General features: G+C 37.8%; 1 protein-coding gene across 2 annotated transcripts in view; it reads left to right on the top strand.

Annotated features, from left to right (window-relative positions):
- The window catches only part of TOMM70 (translocase of outer mitochondrial membrane 70), a 38,440-nt gene that overhangs the window by 7,463 nt on the left and 12,218 nt on the right, over nt 1-18,759 (top strand). For both annotated transcript variants that reach the window (XM_055411912.2, XM_055411826.2), the window contains exons 2-8: nt 6,726-6,899; nt 9,129-9,255; nt 11,132-11,241; nt 12,013-12,161; nt 14,827-15,034; nt 17,461-17,595; nt 18,651-18,758. In XM_055411912.2, the coding sequence (XP_055267887.2) occupies nt 6,726-6,899; nt 9,129-9,255; nt 11,132-11,241; nt 12,013-12,161; nt 14,827-15,034; nt 17,461-17,595; nt 18,651-18,758 (1,011 nt within the window). The remainder of the gene's footprint in view (nt 1-6,725; nt 6,900-9,128; nt 9,256-11,131; nt 11,242-12,012; nt 12,162-14,826; nt 15,035-17,460; nt 17,596-18,650; nt 18,759) is intronic.

The raw sequence follows: 18,759 nt of genomic DNA, 5'->3' as shown, positions 1-18,759 counted from the left end.
TCCCTTGGACTGCAAGGAGGTCCAACCAGTCCATTCTAAAGGAGATCAATCCTGGGTATTCATTGGAAGGACTGATGCTAAAGCTGAAACTCCAATACTTTGGCCACCTTATGCAATGAGTTGACTCACTGGAAAAGTCTGATGCTGGGAGGGATTGGAGATGGGAGGAGACGGGGACGACAGAGAATGAGATGGCTGGATGGCATCACCGACTCAATGGAGGTGGGTTTGAGTGAACTCTGGGAGTTGGTGATGGACAGGGAGGCCTGGTGTGCTGTGATTCATGGGGTTGCAAAGAGTCGGACATGACTGAGCGACTGAACTGAACTGATATTATGAAGAGTTGGGTAATTGTATATTTTCCAGTTTAAACTTTTTCTTCCGATGAATTTAATTTCTGCCTGATATTGGCCTCAAAGCTTGTGAAAATAATGTCTAATTATGATCTAATTACTGTTATTAATGTCTAATTGTTATCTTTAGGTATCTTTTATCTTAAACTTGAATTTTATAAAAGTAGCAATTGGTCAATAAAGTATTGAAAGATTGTTTCTTGTGTGGTAAGTGTTCCAGACTTGACTGCTACTTTCGTAAAGCTATGTTAAGTTTTACATAAAGTTTCATAATCACTGTTTCCTGACGTAGTAGAAGGCTGGTGTTGATTGATAAGCTCACATTTTGTCCTAAATTTTATCATTGGACCAAAATAATTAGCTTTTCTGTATTGTCCCTGTGGTAATGCCATTCTTTCTCTTCATTTTTATTAATGAAGGGAAGCAGAAAGTAATGTGGCTGTGGAGGGAGAGTGCGGTGAGCAGAAGGTGATAGTGAGCTCACTGAGACGCTGCTCTTCCCAGATGTGGTTTGGTTGCCTTCTGGAGTGACAGTGGATGAAAATTTGCAGTTTGGTGATTTGCCTGTGTAATTTGATCCTTGTCTACTCAGTGCCATTCAAAACATCCTTTTTTTCCCCTAGTACAGTAAGGAAAGGAAATTAAGCAGGTTCTGATTTTGACCCTAGGAGACAAAAAAATCTATAATAATTTTTAAAGGGAATCTATTGTAAAATTTGACTAAATGGAGGGAAATGGTAAGTGAAAGAAGTAAACAGTCCATAAGTGTTCTTGATCGTTTATGTTCAAAATGTCTTTGGTTGGTTTTAGGTTGATTTAGACTTTGCTGTCAGGGCTTCCCTGACAGCTTTGCTGACTTTGCTGTCAGGGCTTCCCTGATAGCTTAGTTGGTAAAGAATCTGCCTGCAATGCAGGAGACTCCAGTTCGATTCCTGAGTTGGGAAGATCCCCTGGAGAAGGGCTCGGCTACCCACTCCAGTATTTTGGGGTTTCCCTTGTGGCTCAGCTGGTAAAGAATCAGCCTGCAATGTGGGAGACCTGGGTTTGAACCCTGGGTTGGGAAGATCCCCTGGAGAAGGGAAAGGCTGCACAGTCCAGTATTCTGACTTGGAGAATTCCATCGGACTACAGTCCATGGGGTCACAAAGAGTTAGACACTACTGAGCAACTTTAAAAAAAAAAAAAAAAGACTTTGCTGAAATAAAAATAAGAAGTACCCATCTTTCTCAGGAGAGGAAACCTTGTATACCTTTCCATATTTCCTCTCTATTCTTTTAACTTAATCTGCACTCAGATGACTACCTCTCCTTGTATTCTGTGTGATATCCTGTATGTAGCCTTAAACTTCCAATTGATGGGGAAGAGTTCATTGCCTGTTTGTGCTAATGAAACAAAGTCATACTCTGACCCAAGAAAGTTCTTTTTTAATCCTCAAATCTTTAGTAAAAATAATAAATAGTCAAACATACAGGCATTTAATATAGCAGCTTATTTTCTATATAAGTGGTCCCTACTATGCCAAAGCCTTTGACTCTATCGATCACAATAAACTGTGGAACATTCTGAAAGAGATGGGAATCCCAGACCACCTGACCTGCCTCTTGAGAAACCTGTATGCAGGTCAGGAAGCAACAGTTAGAACTGGACATGGAACAACAGACTGGTTCCAAATAGGAAAAGGTGTACGTCAAGGTTGTATATTGTCACCTTGCTTATTTAACTTATATGCAGAGTACATCATGAGGAACGCTGGGCTGGAAGAAGCACAAGCTGGAATCAAGATTGCTGGGAGAAATATCAATAACCTCAGATATGCAGATGACACCACCCTTATGGCAGAAAGTGAAGAGGAACTGAAAAGCCTCTTGATGAAAGTGAAAGAGGAGAGTGAAAAGGTTGGCTTGAAGCTCAACATTCAGAAAACAAAGATCATGGCATCTGGTCCCATCACTTCGTGGGAAATAGATGGAAAAACAGTGGAAACAGTGTCAGACTTTATTTTCTTGGGCTACAAAATCACTGCAGATGCTGATTGCAGCCATGAAATTAAAAGACGCTTGCTCCTTGCAAGGAAAGTTATGACCAACCTTGATAGTATATTAAAAAGCAGAGACATTACTTTGCCAACCAAGGTCCGTCTAGTCAAGGCAATGGTTTTTCCCGTGGTCATGTATGGATGTGAGAGTTGGACTGTGAAGAAGGCTGATCGCCGAAGAATCGATGCTTTTGAACTGTGGTGTTGGAGAAGACTCTTGAGAGTCCCTTATACTGCAAGGAGATCCAACCAGTCCATTCTAAAGGAGATCAGTCCTGGATGTTCATTGGAGGGACTGATGCTAAAGCTGAAACTGCAATACTTTGGCCACCTCATGTGACGAGTTGACTCACTGGAAAAGACTCTGATGCTGGGAAAGATTGGGGGCGGGAGGAGAAGGGGATGACGGAGAATGAGATGGCTGGATGGCATCACCGACTCTGTGGACATGAGTTTGAGTGTACTCCGGGAGTTGGTGATGGACAGGGAGGCCTAGCGTGCTGTGATTCATGGGGTCGCGGAGAGTCGGACATGACTGAGCGACTGATCTGATCTGATCTGATTAGATATGTTCTCAATGACTTAGAAACATTGTAAACTTTTTATAAGAAATTGAAACAACGTTTATCTTGTTTATCTTGTTGTATTTAACATCAGAAGTAATTGAGTTTTTTTTTTTCAGTTCAGTCGCTCAGTCATGTCCGACTCTTTGAGACCCCATGAATCACAGCACGCCAGGCCTCCCTGTCCATCACCAACTCCTGGAGTTCACTCAGACTCATGTCCATCGAGTCGGTGATGCCATCCAGCCATCTCATTCTCTGTCGTCCCCTTCTCCTCCCACCCCCAATCCTTCCCAGCATCAGGGTCTAGTTATGACCAACCTAGATAGTATATTAAAAAGCAGAGACATTACTTTGCCAACCAAGGTCCATCTAGTCAAGGCTATGGTTTTTCCCGTGATCATGTATGGATGTGAGAGTTGGACTGTGAAGAAAGCTGATCGCCGATGCATTGTCACCGAAGAATTGATGCTTTTGAACTGGATGGGGGAGCCTGGTAGGCTTCCATCTATGGGGTCACACAGAGTCGGACACGACTGAAGTGACTTAGCAGCAGCAGCTGGAGAAGACTCTTGAGAGTCCCTTGGACTGCAAGGAGATCCAACCAGTCCATTCTAAAGGAGATCAGTCCTGGGTGTTCATTAGAAGGACTGATGCTAAAGCTGAAACTCCAATACTTTGGCCACCTCATGCGACAAGTTGACTCACTGGAAAAGACTCTGATGCTGGGAATTTTTTTTGGAGCACATAAAAGTTTGTGGTCATGATGTTTTCTTGGTAGATTATACCTTTTATCAATAAAACTTCCCTTCTGTGCTCCATCCCTGGCATTTGAATGGTATTTTGTCTGATATTGCCTTCTTTTTTGCAAGAATTTGCATTCTGTAACTTTTTTAATGTTCTTTTTTTGACCTATTATTTTGTTTTAGCTCATGCCTCATACATAGCATGTAGTTATTTCTTTTTATTTTAAATAGGTTATTTTTAATAGGGAGATTTAAGCTACTCACATTTATTGTTTATTATTGAAATGTTTGGTGATTCTTGCCATATTTATTCCACCTTTTTGTTTCTTCCTTTATCCTCCCCTTCCTGCTTTTTTGTTGTGTTGATCATCTCCCCGACTTTGGAGTTCATTTTTAGTGGTAAGGAAGTTGTACACCTCAGTTTTTGTTCTTGTGTTAAACCTTAAATGCTAATTTAGCTAGGTATAAGATTTTAAGTTCAAGATAATCTTTCTTCAGGACTTTGAAGTTGTTACTCCATTGTTTTTTTAATACATAATGTCGGTGATAGTCTGACCCCAGTTTGGTTCTTTTTTCTTTGTAGGTAATCTGTGTGTGTGTGTAATTTTTTTCTACTTGAAAACTTTAAGGAGTTTTACTGTGAAATTTCACCATGATATATCTAAAAATGTGTGTCAGGAATTTTTCTGACATTTTCTTAAGACACTCCTTTCCATGCCTTTCCTTCTAACATAGATAGATGTTGGAACTTTGGGATTTATACTCCATATCATCTAACTTTTTCCCAAACTTCTCATCTCCCTGTCCTCTATTCTTCTTACATTCTGGCAGATTCACTTGCCTCTGCCTGCTACTTGTTTGCTCCTCAGTTATGCCCATTCTAATATATAGACCATCTATTTTTATCATAATAATTCTTTTTAATTTTCAAGATGTCTAATTGGTGCTCTTTAAAAGCAGCCTTTTTTAAAATGAATGTGGTTACCTCTCATTCCTCTGATGATAAATTTTCTGTTTGCTTTGTTTATCCTGTTTCCTCAAATACTAGTTTTTTAAATGTGAGTGGGGTGCCTCTCTTTTGTGGTGTTAATTTTCCTTTATGTTAGCAATTCTTGACAATGTGGTTTCTTGGAAGACAGACATAGTGTGTTTGTCACTGGTCTTTTGGGTGGAGGGGCTCCTCACTCCTTCTGGATGACGCAGCCCTACTGCAGTCTGACTTCTGTTTCTCTAGTGGAATGGGAGGATTGATGAGGTTCCTTCAAGCGCAATTTTCCAGCAACTGGAAACCACAACTACGTTAGAAAGTCCTAGTTGTCTCTATTATGAATGTGCCAAGGATTAACTTTTTTTACATGATGGTTAAGGCTCTTTACAGGTAGAAGATTTCACATTCATATATTACTCTTTTTGTGTCTTATTTGACTCCTTTCATCCTTTTGCATTTCATTTTAAAATATGCACGTTTTTTATTGGCTTCCCTGGTGGCTCAGCTGGTAAAGAATCCGCCTGCAATCTGGGAGACCTGGATTCAATCCCTGGGTTAGGAAGATTCCATGGAGAAGGAAAAGGCTACCCACTCCAGTATTCTGATCTGAAGAATTCCATGGACTGTATAGTCCATGGGGTTGCAAAGAGCTGGACACTACTGAGAGACTTTCACTTCACTTCACTTTTTGGCACTAGCTAGCTTAACCTAGCTGTTTAATATTCTGAACTTAGAGTTCCCTAAACATCCTTCTTTGCACACTATACTTTTTAAAAACTAGCTGTAGTTTCATTTAGACTAAAGGAGAAGGGAAACAAAAGGTAAATGGAAGAAAAAAGTAGCAAAAAAAAGAGGGAGAAGATAACAGATACAAAAGCTTACTCTCCTCCCCTCATCTCTTCATGACTGAGATGCCCTAGGTCCCAAGCAACTTACCCTTCACAAGGGCTCTGTGAACTCACCGGGGCTCTGTGAGTTCGTTGTGGGGGCAGCTACTTCTGCTTTTGCTTTGTCAGTGTTTACCTATTGGAAATACATGGATTCTTTCATAATCACATATTCGTTAAAGTTGAATGATGTTGACAAAGTTTGGGGTGAAGATGTGCCACTGAGCTCTTGGACCTAGTAGCTTGAACCTAAATAACTGGATTTATCTACAAAGATGCCTCCCAGATGTTGACTGAAGCTTTTGCAACTGTCCTCAGTGGCTATTAACTACCAACTCATGAAGTATGTGAATTGGGTCCTCTAGGAAGCAGATTCTGAGACAAAGATAGGAGTGCCAAAATTTTATTCATTTGCAAACAGTAGATTTGGGATAACAGTTTTAATGAGATGGCAAAGTGTTTCTAGTATCTGTTCTACACTGTTGATCAACAACCTAATTGAAAAGCACCAATACATGTGATTAAATGGTTTTCAGAATGAAAAAGTCAAATAGCCAATAAACGTGAACAGATTTTCAAATTTGTTTATAGTGGAGAAAATGTGAATTAAAATAATATCAGAATATTATGTTACACTGGGGTTTTGCAACTTTGGCACTATTGACATTTTGGATCTGATAAGTTTTTATTGTGGGGTGCTGCCCTGTACATCATAGAATGTTAGCAGCATTCTAGTATCTACCTACTAGATACCAGGAGCATCTCCCCCGACCCCTAGGTGTGAAAATCCAGAATGTTATCAGGCATTGTGAAATGTATCCTAGAGGGAAAATCATCCCTGATTGAGAACCACAGTTTTATGCCCAATAGACTGGTTGTGAAAACTCTTGCTGGAGGAGTGTGGTGAAAAAGTGGTATACCTTAAAGCAATACAGCCTTTTGGAGGGGGCGGAGTGTGAGTGTTTTTCAAGTTGAAGATTTATAAAATTTTTGACTTGGCAGTCCTATTAAAGACTCTTGTCTCCCATGAAGATGCAGATGTGAGTGACTTGCATTGTGAACACCCATTCTGCCGTGTGTCATTTAGTCACTGCGGTCTGAATCTGTTACTGCGTATTGATAAGTGTTTCATAATTGTTCCCTTGTGTTTCAGAACTCTCTTGATAGAGCCCAAGCAGCCAAGAACAAAGGCAACAAATATTTTAAAGCAGGAAAATATGAACAAGCTATTCAGTGCTATACCGAGGCTATCAGTTTGTGTCCTACAGAGAAGAATGTTGACCTTTCCACATTTTATCAAAACAGAGCTGCTGCCTTTGAGCAATTGGTATGTAGTAGGTTGGTTTTTCTTCTTTTTGTTTCTCTATCCTTGCATAATGTTTCAGCTAATGCCACTCAAATATGTCTAATACACTTTTTGAAGTTGTTTTAAAATTATAGGGGTCTTGTTTTGGTTTTATATCTTTTAATTACATAGGTTATTAAGAACAAATTTTAGTTTTGCTCATTCCACATATAATCCAAAGTAGTATATATCAGATTTTATAAAATTAGATAATAAAGAAAGTTAAAGTTTCTGGTGACCCCATTCATCTCAGCAGTCTAAGTCTATTTCCTCAACTTTTGCCTCCATGTATGTAATAATAGCATATGTGGTGGGGGGGAAAGACTAAAAGATTAATTCCCATTACATTGTTTGCAATGTATTTTTCCAGTTGCCACTGTATCTGGCACAACTTTTCGTAGCACACACAGATCTGTTTCATTCCTTTGAAAACCTGTAGGTAGTAGCTGTTAATAGCCGTGTGGTGGAGAACATCTCCCTGTTGATGGACATTTGAATTACTTCCTCTTTCCCTGTTGCATTCAGTGTTGCACTAAATATTTTTTTTGCATACTTTTCTGAGAAGAAAATTCAGAAATGGAATTATAAAGAGTTAGTATTAGTACCTATTCTATTAATAATATTTGAGCATGCTTGTTTTCTAGTATCTCACTGTGTGAATTATCAGTCTTAATATTTGCCACTCTAGTAGAAGAAAAATACGATCTCCTCATTTTAATTTGCACTTTTTGAGATGTTGGTGAAGTGGACCATCTTTTTCTATGTTTATCGGTCATTTGTAGTCTCTGCATTTTTTGTTCAACCATATTTTGTTGACTGTATTATATATGAAAGGTTACTGTAGTAGGAGCTGGGTCTGTACAAGCAGACAGTTATGCATAAAACTCAAAGATCACTCAACAGTGAACTGTTAAATGACATTTGGATAAGCCTTTGATTCTCTAATAGAGGAATGATTGAGGTTGGTGTATCAAATAGTGGAGACTAGAGTGTTACAAATGGAGAAAACAGTGTATGTAATTGCTTCTGAGGCAGAAAAGAATTTGCCGTGATTAAAGAAGTGTGGATAAAGGATCCTGGGATATAGAGAGATGAAATTGGAGAGGTAGCAGAGGCCAGATCAGGCAAAGTCTTGCAATGGTAAGAAGTTTGGATTTGATTCTGAGTGTAATGGGAAGTATTTAAGGATTTTTAATAGGGCAAGAGCATCATCTAAAATTGTCCTCACTGTCCTGTCAGTATATTGGAGGGAGGCAAGAGTGGAGGCAAGGGGACTGAGGAAGGATGTTGTCGTTGCCTAGGTGAGACATGAAGGAAAGCTGAAAACCAATAAAACTTGCTCTCGTATTGGATATGAAGGCTGAAGAGAAGCAGGAGTTTTAATAATAGTGGAGTGAGGAAGGATTGAGACAACTAAGCAGACGGTTGAATTGAGAAATGTCTGTATTTTAGGAGAGTGATTTGGGTTAAAGAGATAAATTTAGGAGTCCTCTAATCTTAGATGTTACACGACCATAGATGTGATTACTTAAGAGAAGGGATGAGTCCTTGAGCATTCCAGCAGAAGTCAGATAGCGGGGAGAAGTCAGCTACAGAAATTGGGAAGGAGCAGCCAGTGGAAGTAGGTGGAAATTAAGCAGAGTGGCTACTCCTTGGAGGTTTGGCAATAATGAGGGCTGAGAAATGGGGTAATAACTGTAGGGAAATACGGAATCAAAGGAGGGTTTTTAAAAGATGGGAGATACTAAAGCAAGTGTTTTTATGCTAATAGGAATGATTCAGTAGAGAAGCAGATTGATGCAGAGGCAGGAGAGCTAACAGTGAAGTCCTTGACGTGGGGGGAGTGTGGATCCTACTGCAAGTGGAGGGTTGGCCTTTGCTGAAGAGGGGTGCTTCCTCAGTTTAAAAGGAGGGAAGAAAGAGATGATATAATCACATAGATTCGGGTAGGTTATAGATGTGGTAGTAGAAAGATGGCTTATGTCCTTTACCTATTTTTAAAAATCAGATTGCTTATCTTTATTGCAGTTATTTGTATGGAGCTATTATAATGTGTTGTGGCTCTTAACTGTTTGTATGAATTGAGAATATGTTTTCTATTGTGGGACTCTTAATACTCAGCCTGCTGAGTTTAGAAAACTGATTTCTGTTGAACAGTGCTTCCTTCAGTGTGACTTTTTTTTGTTTGTTTTTTAATACTTTCAATTACAGCAAAAATGGAAAGAAGTGGCACAAGATTGTACAAAGGCTGTTGAACTTAATCCCAAATATGTGAAAGCTCTCTTTAGACGTGCAAAAGCCCACGAGAAGCTAGACAATAAGAAGGAATGTTTAGAAGGTGAGGGTATTTTTGTGTTTACATATGAAAATTACCAAAGGTTTTGTAGTCACTGGTAAATTTATATGCAGCTCTGCCTATGAGTAGAGAAATCAATTGTGTTTAAAAGTTTGACTCTTCCCCAATTGAAACTTTGTTCTGTAGTTTCAATTGACATTGCTGATACTTGAGTTACCATCTCTGTTCCCAACTATTCAATTAAATGATTTAAAGTTTATATAATGCAGATTTTAAAGTTGGCAACAGTATCAGTGTAATTTCATGAATAAGAAATCAGAAGAGATATTTAGTTAAGTGTTACTAAGATTCTGCATATTTTCAATTAATATCTTATATCAATATGAAATAATTTTGAGATGAATCATTAAAGAAAAATTTGTTTTTTGCCCTTGCTATTTTCAAACATTATCCTTTACTCAATTAGAAATTTTGTAATTGATACAAAGCATCAAGTGAATTTGCCGTTCTCAGTAAATATCATAAATATTCCTTGGCCTCTAATTAGCCATATCTGTTGCTAAAACTGCAGTTAGGGTATTGGCCGCTGACCTACAAAGTACATTGTTCCAGTTGATGTAGAGCTAACACAAAATGGCAGATTCCACAGCCTAAAGGTATTTTCACACTACATATTTAAATCTGCTTTAAAAGCATCAATAATCAGAAATTTAGCCATAATTATTTTTTAAATAATATCATTATTTAAAAGGATAAAACTATTTTATTTTTTTAAAATCTGGGTTACCAGTTGAAAGTGGTTTTAGAGTTTTAGAAAAAACTTGAGGTTTTGCGGTATCATATACTTTGGTGATGGGTAGGAGGAGTGTTGCTGAAATTTCTGATTTTGAACCAGACCTTGAAGTTATTAAGAGCTAATCATAGAGAGGTGTTTAAATGGGTTTAGGTGGAGAAATGGGATGGGGAAAAGACATTGACATTGGCACTAGCTGAGTATCAGGGGAACATGCAGTAGATTGACTTGTTTGGAGCAGCATGCGTTTGCAGTTGTGAGAAATTGAATTCAAAAAGAAAGGGACAGTCTTGTTGATTGCTGCTGCTGCTGCTGCTGCAGAGTCACTTCAGTCGTGTCCGACTCTGTGTGACCCCATAGACGGCAGCCCACCAGGCTCCCCCGTCCCTGGGATTCTCCAGGCAAGAACACGAGTGGGTTGCCATTTCCTTCTCCAATGTGTGAAAGTGAAAAGTGAAAGTGAAGTCACTCGGTCATGTCTGACTCATAGCGACCCCATGGACTGCAGCCTACCAGGCTCCTCCATCCATGGGATTTTCCAGGCAAGAGTACTGGAGTGGCTTGCCATTGCCTTCTCCGGTCTTGTTGACTACTTTGAATGAAAGGTTGGGAGGTTAAAGAAACATGGATCTTTTTTATTTCAAACCATTGTATATTGAGTTATAGCATAGCCAGGTTAAAAAGATATTTTGAAGCAGATTTCATTGAGAGCTCTGTGGCAAGATGGCTTTGGAGACAAGGAATAACCCTGAGGCCTATAAAAAAAAAGTAAGACCAGACATGAGAGAGCCACATTATGATTTGGCCTATACTTACTGTCCAGAAGAGAATGTTCCTGGGTTACTTGTTTTATTTACTATGTACAATGTTAGAGCAGTGAGAAACATCACAAATCATGTAGCATAGTCCCTTTCATTTCATAGGTGAGGAGAGTGAATTCTGGAGAAGTGGAGTGACTTTCTGAGCTTTGAGTTTGATTGTAAAGTATGTAAAATGAAAATGTTAAGAATAAATTTATTGAAAATGAATTTAGTTTGGCTTTCTGTGGTAACACTGAGCCCATTTGATGCTGCTAGTCCTTTTTGCAATAATTTTCATACTCTTATTTTTTTGCATCATTTCTAGATGTCACTGCTGTGTGTATATTAGAAGGATTCCAAAATCAGCAGAGTATGCTGTTAGCTGATAAAGTTCTTAAACTTCTTGGAAAAGAGAAAGCCAAAGAAAAATATAAGGTAAATTAACCTGCATTGGTTAATAATAGAGGCAATATGCATTGTGAAGGGTCATTGCTAATTTATACTGCTTAAGTTTGGGCATGATGGTAATGACTGAAATTAGATCTGGACTATATTTATTTTTCCTATAATATTGGGCTTTTGTGGCCTTTTAAAATTAGAATGTGAACTATGTCCGGATTGTACCTAGAGAATATTAAAAGAATTCACGTATATTAGAGGTTTCCAAACAATGTCCTACAGGCCAAATCCAGTCTGCCACCTGTTTTATAAATGTGCCAGTAATGTTTTATTGGAACTCAGCCACTCACACATTGATTTTGGCTGCTTTTAAACTACAACAGCAGAGCTGAGTGGTTGTGACACTGTGGCATACAAAACCTAAAATATTTACTATCTGGCCTTTTACAGAAAAAAATTTCCAACTCTTGCTTTTTAAAGTTTTTAAAGATATACTGTATAAATTGGCACTGGTCCTACACAGTTAGTAGATGGTTTAATTTAGTGTGTGGTTATAAGAGTTTTTGACAGTTTACATCTTCAGAGAGGGGAAAGGCTGTCAATTCAAAACATTTCTTGAAAAGCTGGCACTGGCAGTATTACCATTTTCACTGTCTATTACCCTACAGTTTGGAGCCTGATATTCTTCAGTTATTTGAAAATGAGGTGCCAGTTTTTATGGCAGTGGTTCTCAGTGTTCTACAAATGCATCTGCTTCTTTGGTTAGTGTTTTCTGTTTTGATGTATTTAAATATGATTAAATTTCAGAATCGTGAACCTCTGATGCCATCTCCACAGTTTATCAAATCTTACTTCAGTTCTTTCACGGATGATATAATTTCTCAGCCAATGCTTAAAGGAGAGAAGTCTGATGAAGATAAAGACAAGGAAGGGGAGGCTTTAGAAGTAAAAGAAAAGTAAGTGTGTCTCGAGTATAGTATCTGCTTAATGCTTTTTGTGGGGGAATTGGGTTGTGCAGTTTTTTGCTGCCATGGAGCCAAAGTGGGACTCTGAGTCATTTCTTTAAAAACCTATTTATAGATAGATATGAATATAATAGAGCTTCCCCGGTGGCTCAAACGGTAAAGCGTCTGCCTACAATGCGGGAGACCAGGGTTCAATCCCTGGGTCAGGAAGATCTCCTGGAGAAGGAAATGGAAACCCACTCCAGTATTCTTGCCTGGAAAATCCCACGGACAGAGGAACCTAGTAGGCTATGGTCCATGGGGTCACAAAGAGTTGGACATGTCTGAACGACTTTACTTTCTTTCACTTTCTTTATGAATATAATAAAATTATAATATATAATAATAATATTAAAAATACTTCTTTTCTCACACATGTCTGTTATACCCTGAATGTTACCTCTTTGGTAACTCAAGGTTTTACTGCCAGGAGTCTGCCCAGCTTTTAAGCTCTACATAATATTCTCAAGAGAGTTCCCAGAGAGTCAAGTGGTTAAGTATATTTGAGTAGGGAGACTAACTTAAAAAATGATTGTGTAGATCAATATTCAGATGTTTTAGTGCAAGGAAGTTTCTAATTTAATTTTTAGGAGTGCCCAAAAGAGTGACTGTTTTCAAGGTTTTTCCTGCATGCCTAGGAAAATGCCATTCTTTGGGTTTGTGTTTACTCTTGTAGAGAGCTGAAGTCAAAGTACAAGGATATATAAGCTATCTAGCCTGCTTATCCATTTATATTTAGCAGTACTTTTATTTTGCTGTTGAGGCTAGCTCACCTCTCCAAGAGAAGACACAATATTATTACCAACGTGACATTTTCTAATGAGTTTGGAAGAAAAGGGAATGCTGTTCCCATAGCAAAGCATAATTTTGCCTCTATAGCATATTGGGATGTTTAAGGGAAAAGAGTGCTTTTGGTTTCTATCTCTCAATTTTTCTACCATTACTGGCCACCTTTTAAGGGAGGATACTACACATAATTTTGCCAAGATGTTCTGATTTGTGTTAGTTGATGAACAATCTCTTTAAGGAAATTGTAGATGGGAAGTAAATGTTGAGGGTGATGCCAATAATTGCCTCTTCTGATTAGGAGGTAGGTGTCCTTATCCCAGAAAAAGTACAATGAAGTTTTAATACCATTATTCTAAAAGCTGCATTGAGAGGTGGTTGGACATAACTGTCTCTCACCAGAACACTAACTGGAGTTGGTCCTAAGTTTTTACTCTACTTTACTCTGAGCCTTAGCTTTATCAATTTTTGAATGGAGAGATAATAATTACCTTTGAGGCTTATTGTGAGGTTTACAGGTCATGTTTGTAGGCATCTAGAACTTAGGTTCTCAGTAAATAGGCACCATTATTACTTCCAATCTAATTATTTTTGTCTTAGCGCAGGAATATTAGAATGTTAATTATGGGTAGGGTTAGCACAGAGTTTCTAAGTTTTGACTGACATGACTTTTAAGTCACTTGCCAATTCTTTCTATTCAGAATAGGTAGTAAATGAAATAAGAAAACATGATTTTCTTACATAATGTGCCTTATATTGTTTCTTATGTAATGTGCCTTATATTTGTAAGACCCCTTAAAGAACGTCTAGTGTAATTTTCCTTTTCAGTTCAAAAAATCCCTCTACAAGTGTTCTGAATAAAATCATCCTAGACAAGTGATGATATTGTGGTCATTGCTTTTTAAAAAGAAAGAGAAGGGTGTTTTCTTTAAGTCCTATTTGATGGAAGAGTCTGCTGCTTTGATATTCCCACCTATTCATTCTGAAAGTGATTGGCTTCCCTTATAGCTCAAATGGAAAAGAAACTCCCCCCAATGTAGGACACCTGGGTTCGATCGCTGGGTTGGGAAGATTCCCTGGAGTAGGAAATGGCAACCCACTCGTGTTCTTGCCTGTGAATTCCATGGACAGAGGAACCTAGTGGGCTACAGTCTGCTTCTTTGATATTCCCACCTATTCATTCTAGGTCTGTTCTTCTAGGTGAAATAGCACAGCTTCTAGATGAGAGCCTTTTAGCTACTCCCTTTGCTTAAGTTCTTGCTCCCTTAATGTTCATTTTTCACAACACAGCTGGAGTGATGTTTACAAAGTACAACTCAGGTCACACCTCTTCTCTTGGGTTCTGTGACCCCCAACTCACCTGATTATTTTCTCTTTCTCTGTTCTTTCTGTTCGTCACACAGCAGCTGTTGAGTGCCATCAGCGTGCCACAGATAAGAAGGTGAATAAGACAGGATCCTTTCCTATAGTGCATTTCAATCTGTCATTTGCTTACTTTTTCATGTGTCTAAATGTTGAAGCCTGGACTGTAGCCCTAGGTTTCTGCCATTTTCTCTGCTGTTTTCCTTTTTAAAAGCCTCTCACCAAGGCAGCAAGAAGCTCCCAGTCTGCATCAGAAACCTAAGGTGCTTCCCCCACACACACCTCCACCACCACCTCCAGTCCCGCACTGGCTGGTTAACTTGTTAAGGGGGAAAGGACACTTGTTTGCCTCATGTATACTGAGTGTGGCAAGGTTCAGCATTTGATCCTTTCTTAGTAATTTGTTATGCTCATTTTATTAGCAATAAACGATAAAATTTGTAATTTCCTCTGCTCATTTTATTTTCAGTTCTGGATATTTAAAGGCCAAACAGTATATGGAAGAAGAAAACTATGATAAAATCATAAGTGAATGCTCAAAAGAAATAGATGCTCAAGGAAAATACATGGCAGAAGCATTGTTACTACGAGCTACTTTCTACCTGCTTATTGGCAATGCCAACGCAGCCAAACCAGATTTAGATAAGGTCATCAGCTTGCAGGAAGCTAATGTGAAGGTACTTTTTAAAACTGTGTGTGTGCATGTGAAAAAAATTAATAGTAAAAATGAAGCTTTTAGGTATGTCTTGCCAAATTTTTAGCATTTCAGTTGCCATTCTCCAAAAGACTTATTTTTTGTTTTTGAAGGAACTACACCTAATAATGATTGAATTGGTGTGGTGAAACTAGAACAAACATATCAGTGATAGTTAACTTTAACTAAGAAAGGATTGTTTTTTCTACAGCGTCTTTTTGCTTCAGCTTCCCTGTATAGCTTCTGCCTGCTGTGTTGGACTATATTTGGGTGGGAGTAAGGGTGATGCAGCAGTGCTATAGATAATATAAATAACTTGCAGTATGCCATAATACTATAAATAGCAAGCAATGTGTAGTGTAAGAATATATAATGCATTTAATAAAAGTAAGCACATTTAATATATTCTGAAAGAGTTTATTTACATGAGGAAAAAACCAAAATCTAAAAATATATTGTAATATAGAAACATACCAAAAGTTTTTGCAGTTGTGTGGTTGGAACAGCTTTTCATTTTCTAAGTGTTCTTGTGTATATGCAGTTATTTTCACAATTGAGATTCGGTAGGGATCTGTTAAATTATATGAGCCCTCTATTTCAGCATAATAAGAACAAAGGTTGGCCACCAAAGTACTGTTGGTTGATTAACGTCTCTTTTTCCTTACTGAATTAAGTAAACTCTGGCTTCCTTCACCTCCGAAAGAATCATTCATGTATTTTGTGGAAAATGAAAGTTGTTTTCAAGGCTTAAGTATTTGCCAGCAAATTTTATCTTAACTTCTTGGAAACAAAAGTAATTTAAACTAAGTATTTGTTAAAAGTCCATTTCAAAAAATGAGATTTTCAAGTTGAAGATAGCCTTGTAATAATTATCTTTATTTCCTGATAATTAGATATGTTCTGTTTTTGTTATTATCATGGGGGCATTCTTGCTTGTTTCATTTCGGACATTTGTGTACTTTTGCCTTGAAAAAAAATTTGGAGAAGAATCTTTCTTTTTCCTGATCATGACTTTGTTATAATGGCAGGTAGTAATGTACTTATCATGCCATGTACAAAAATGAGCTCAAAATGGATCAGAGACCTGAATGTAAGAGCTAGAACTATAAAACTCTTAGGAAAAAACATAAGGAGGAAATCTTCAGTACTTTAAGCAGTGGTTCCTGGTGTGACACCAGCAGCACAAATGACACAGTAATGGTTGCGGGACTTATTCCACAGAATGGGGAAAATATCCCCAGGTCGTATGTCTGATAATGAGCTTGGATGCAGGCAATATTAAATCATCTTTATAACACAACCATTAAAAGATAGCCTAATTTAAAAATAGGAAAGGATCTGAGTAGACAGTTTTCCAAAGAATAGGTACAAATGACCAATAAGAACAAGAAAATGCACTCAGCATCATTAGCCCTTAGGGAAATGTGAAGCAAAATCACAATGAGGCATAACTTTATACCCACTCGAATGGCCATAATCAGAAATTTGGACAATTAAAAGTATTGATATAGATGTGGAAAAAATTGGAACTCTCACACATTGATAGTAGAAATGTAGAATGATAAAATCCCTTTGGAAATTAGTGGGGAGTGGTTTCTAGAGTTACCATGTGACCCAGCAATTACTCTCTTAGGTATATACCTATGAGGATTTATGTCAAGACAAAAACTTGTACATAATGTTCTTAGTAGCATTATTCCTAAGAGCCAAAAAGTGGAAGCAACTCAAATGTCCACCAGCTGGTGAAGAGATAAATAGACTGATTTATACAATGGAATAAAGCTGAAGCTGCAATACTTTGGCCACCTCATGCGACGAGTTGACTCACTGGAAAAGACTCTGATGCTGGGAAAGGTTGGGGGCGGGAGGAGAAGGGGACGACCGAGAGTGAGATGGCTGGATGGCATCACCGACTTTGTGGACATGAATTTGAGTGAACTCCGAGATTTGGTGATGGACAGGGAGGCCTGGCGTGCTGTGATTCATGGGGTCGCGGAGAGTCGGACACGACTGAGCAACTGAACTGAACTGAAAATAGAATGAAGTACATGTTAGAACTTAGAGGAACCTTGAAGACCTGCTGTTTGTGAAAGAAGACAGACACAGAAAGGCCACATAGTTTACGATTCCATTTATGTGAAATGTCTGGAATATACAAATCCGTAGATAGAATGGTGGTTTCCAGGGACTGAGAATTAGAGGTGAAATAGAGAGTCCCTGCTAATGTGTATGAGGTTTCTTTTGGGAGTGGTGAAAACATTTCTAGTGGTGACTGGTTGCACATTTTTAGTCATATACTAAAAATGACTCTTACAGTATGTGAACTACATCTCAGTAAAGCTGTTATTTTTTAAAAACTCAATTAAAATACAAAGTGACGATGAATCTTTCCTCATTTTGGGTATATAGCTTCGAGCAAATGCGCTCATCAAAAGGGGCAGCATGCACATGCAACAGCAGCAGCCTTTGTTGTCTACTCAGGATTTTAACATGGCTGCCGACATCGATCCTCAGAATGCAGATGTTTATCACCACCGAGGACAGGTAAATTAATTTTCTTAAGGCGTTCTGATCCTTGAATTGAGGGATTTGATAGCATTTTTGAAAATGTCTTAAAGTTTTCTTATATCACTTATGATAGCTGTTAACAAAGTATCAGGGTGGTTTTGTTTGGGTTTTCATTTGTTTAGTTCCATCTTGAACATTTGTCCTGATCCTTACTTGTTAAAAAAAGAGAGAGAAGAGGAAGGCTGCAAATGTTGGCTTGCCAGTTCAAGTTCGGTTTTTAGGCATTTCTGCTTCATAGGTCTTCAATGAGTAAAGCTTTAAAAACTTAGTGACAAATTAAAAAAAACTTGTAGTCAGCATTTTGAGTTAATGCTTAGAATCAGAATGATTTTTGTAGTCATCTTGTAAGGAATTATTAACCTGAGCTATCTAGACAGTATCACAAAAAATCTCTTTTGAATAGAGCTTTATAATTCTGTGCATATTTGGTTTTTAGTAAAAATTCATAGGAAGAAAACAGTTCCCAATTTCAGCCTCATCTGGAAAAACATGGCTTTATAAATCTGTTTGTGTGATGTGGCTTCTTGGAGTGCATTAGAGTGGAGTGCATTACTAATCCATATAATAACAGAAAAGTTCAAGTCCTTTCTAATGGAAAATTTTACCTAATATTTCTGTCTGGAGCATCTTAAAAAGTATTGAGATAACCTTAAAATTCTTGATATTTTGATCCTTACTGGTGTATCTTAAGATTAATATGAAATGTAATTATTTAATGTCTGATCTATCCCTACTTTGAAGTTTGAAAGTACAGAGACATTTCATATTCTAGAAGAAAAACCACTTAAGAATGATTAAAAACTGGTAGGTTTAAATTAAAAAAAATTTTTTTTAATTGAACACTAGTTCTAAGTTTTAGTACCTTTCCTTTAAAATTATAAGATTTTCTGATTCACTGTTTCTAGAAAGTAATTCTGTATTAATAATTCCATGCTTAGCTTTATGGTGGTTATGCAAAAAGGCACAGTACAGGCTTAACTGGTATAGTTTTTGTTTTGAACTGCGCTTATTTGTGTACTTTCTTTCCTTAGCTAAAAATACTGCTTGATCAAGTTGAAGAAGCAGTAGCAGATTTTGATGAATGTATTAGATTAAGACCTGAGTCTGCTCTGGCACAAGCTCAGAAATGTTTTGCTTTGG

The sequence above is a fragment of the Moschus berezovskii genome, chromosome 1 (genome assembly GCF_049115385.1).
Source record: "Moschus berezovskii isolate FMDL1 chromosome 1, NW_MosBer_1.0, whole genome shotgun sequence".
NCBI lineage: Eukaryota > Metazoa > Chordata > Mammalia > Artiodactyla > Moschidae > Moschus > Moschus berezovskii.
This window is presented reverse-complemented; position numbering and strand designations above follow the sequence as displayed.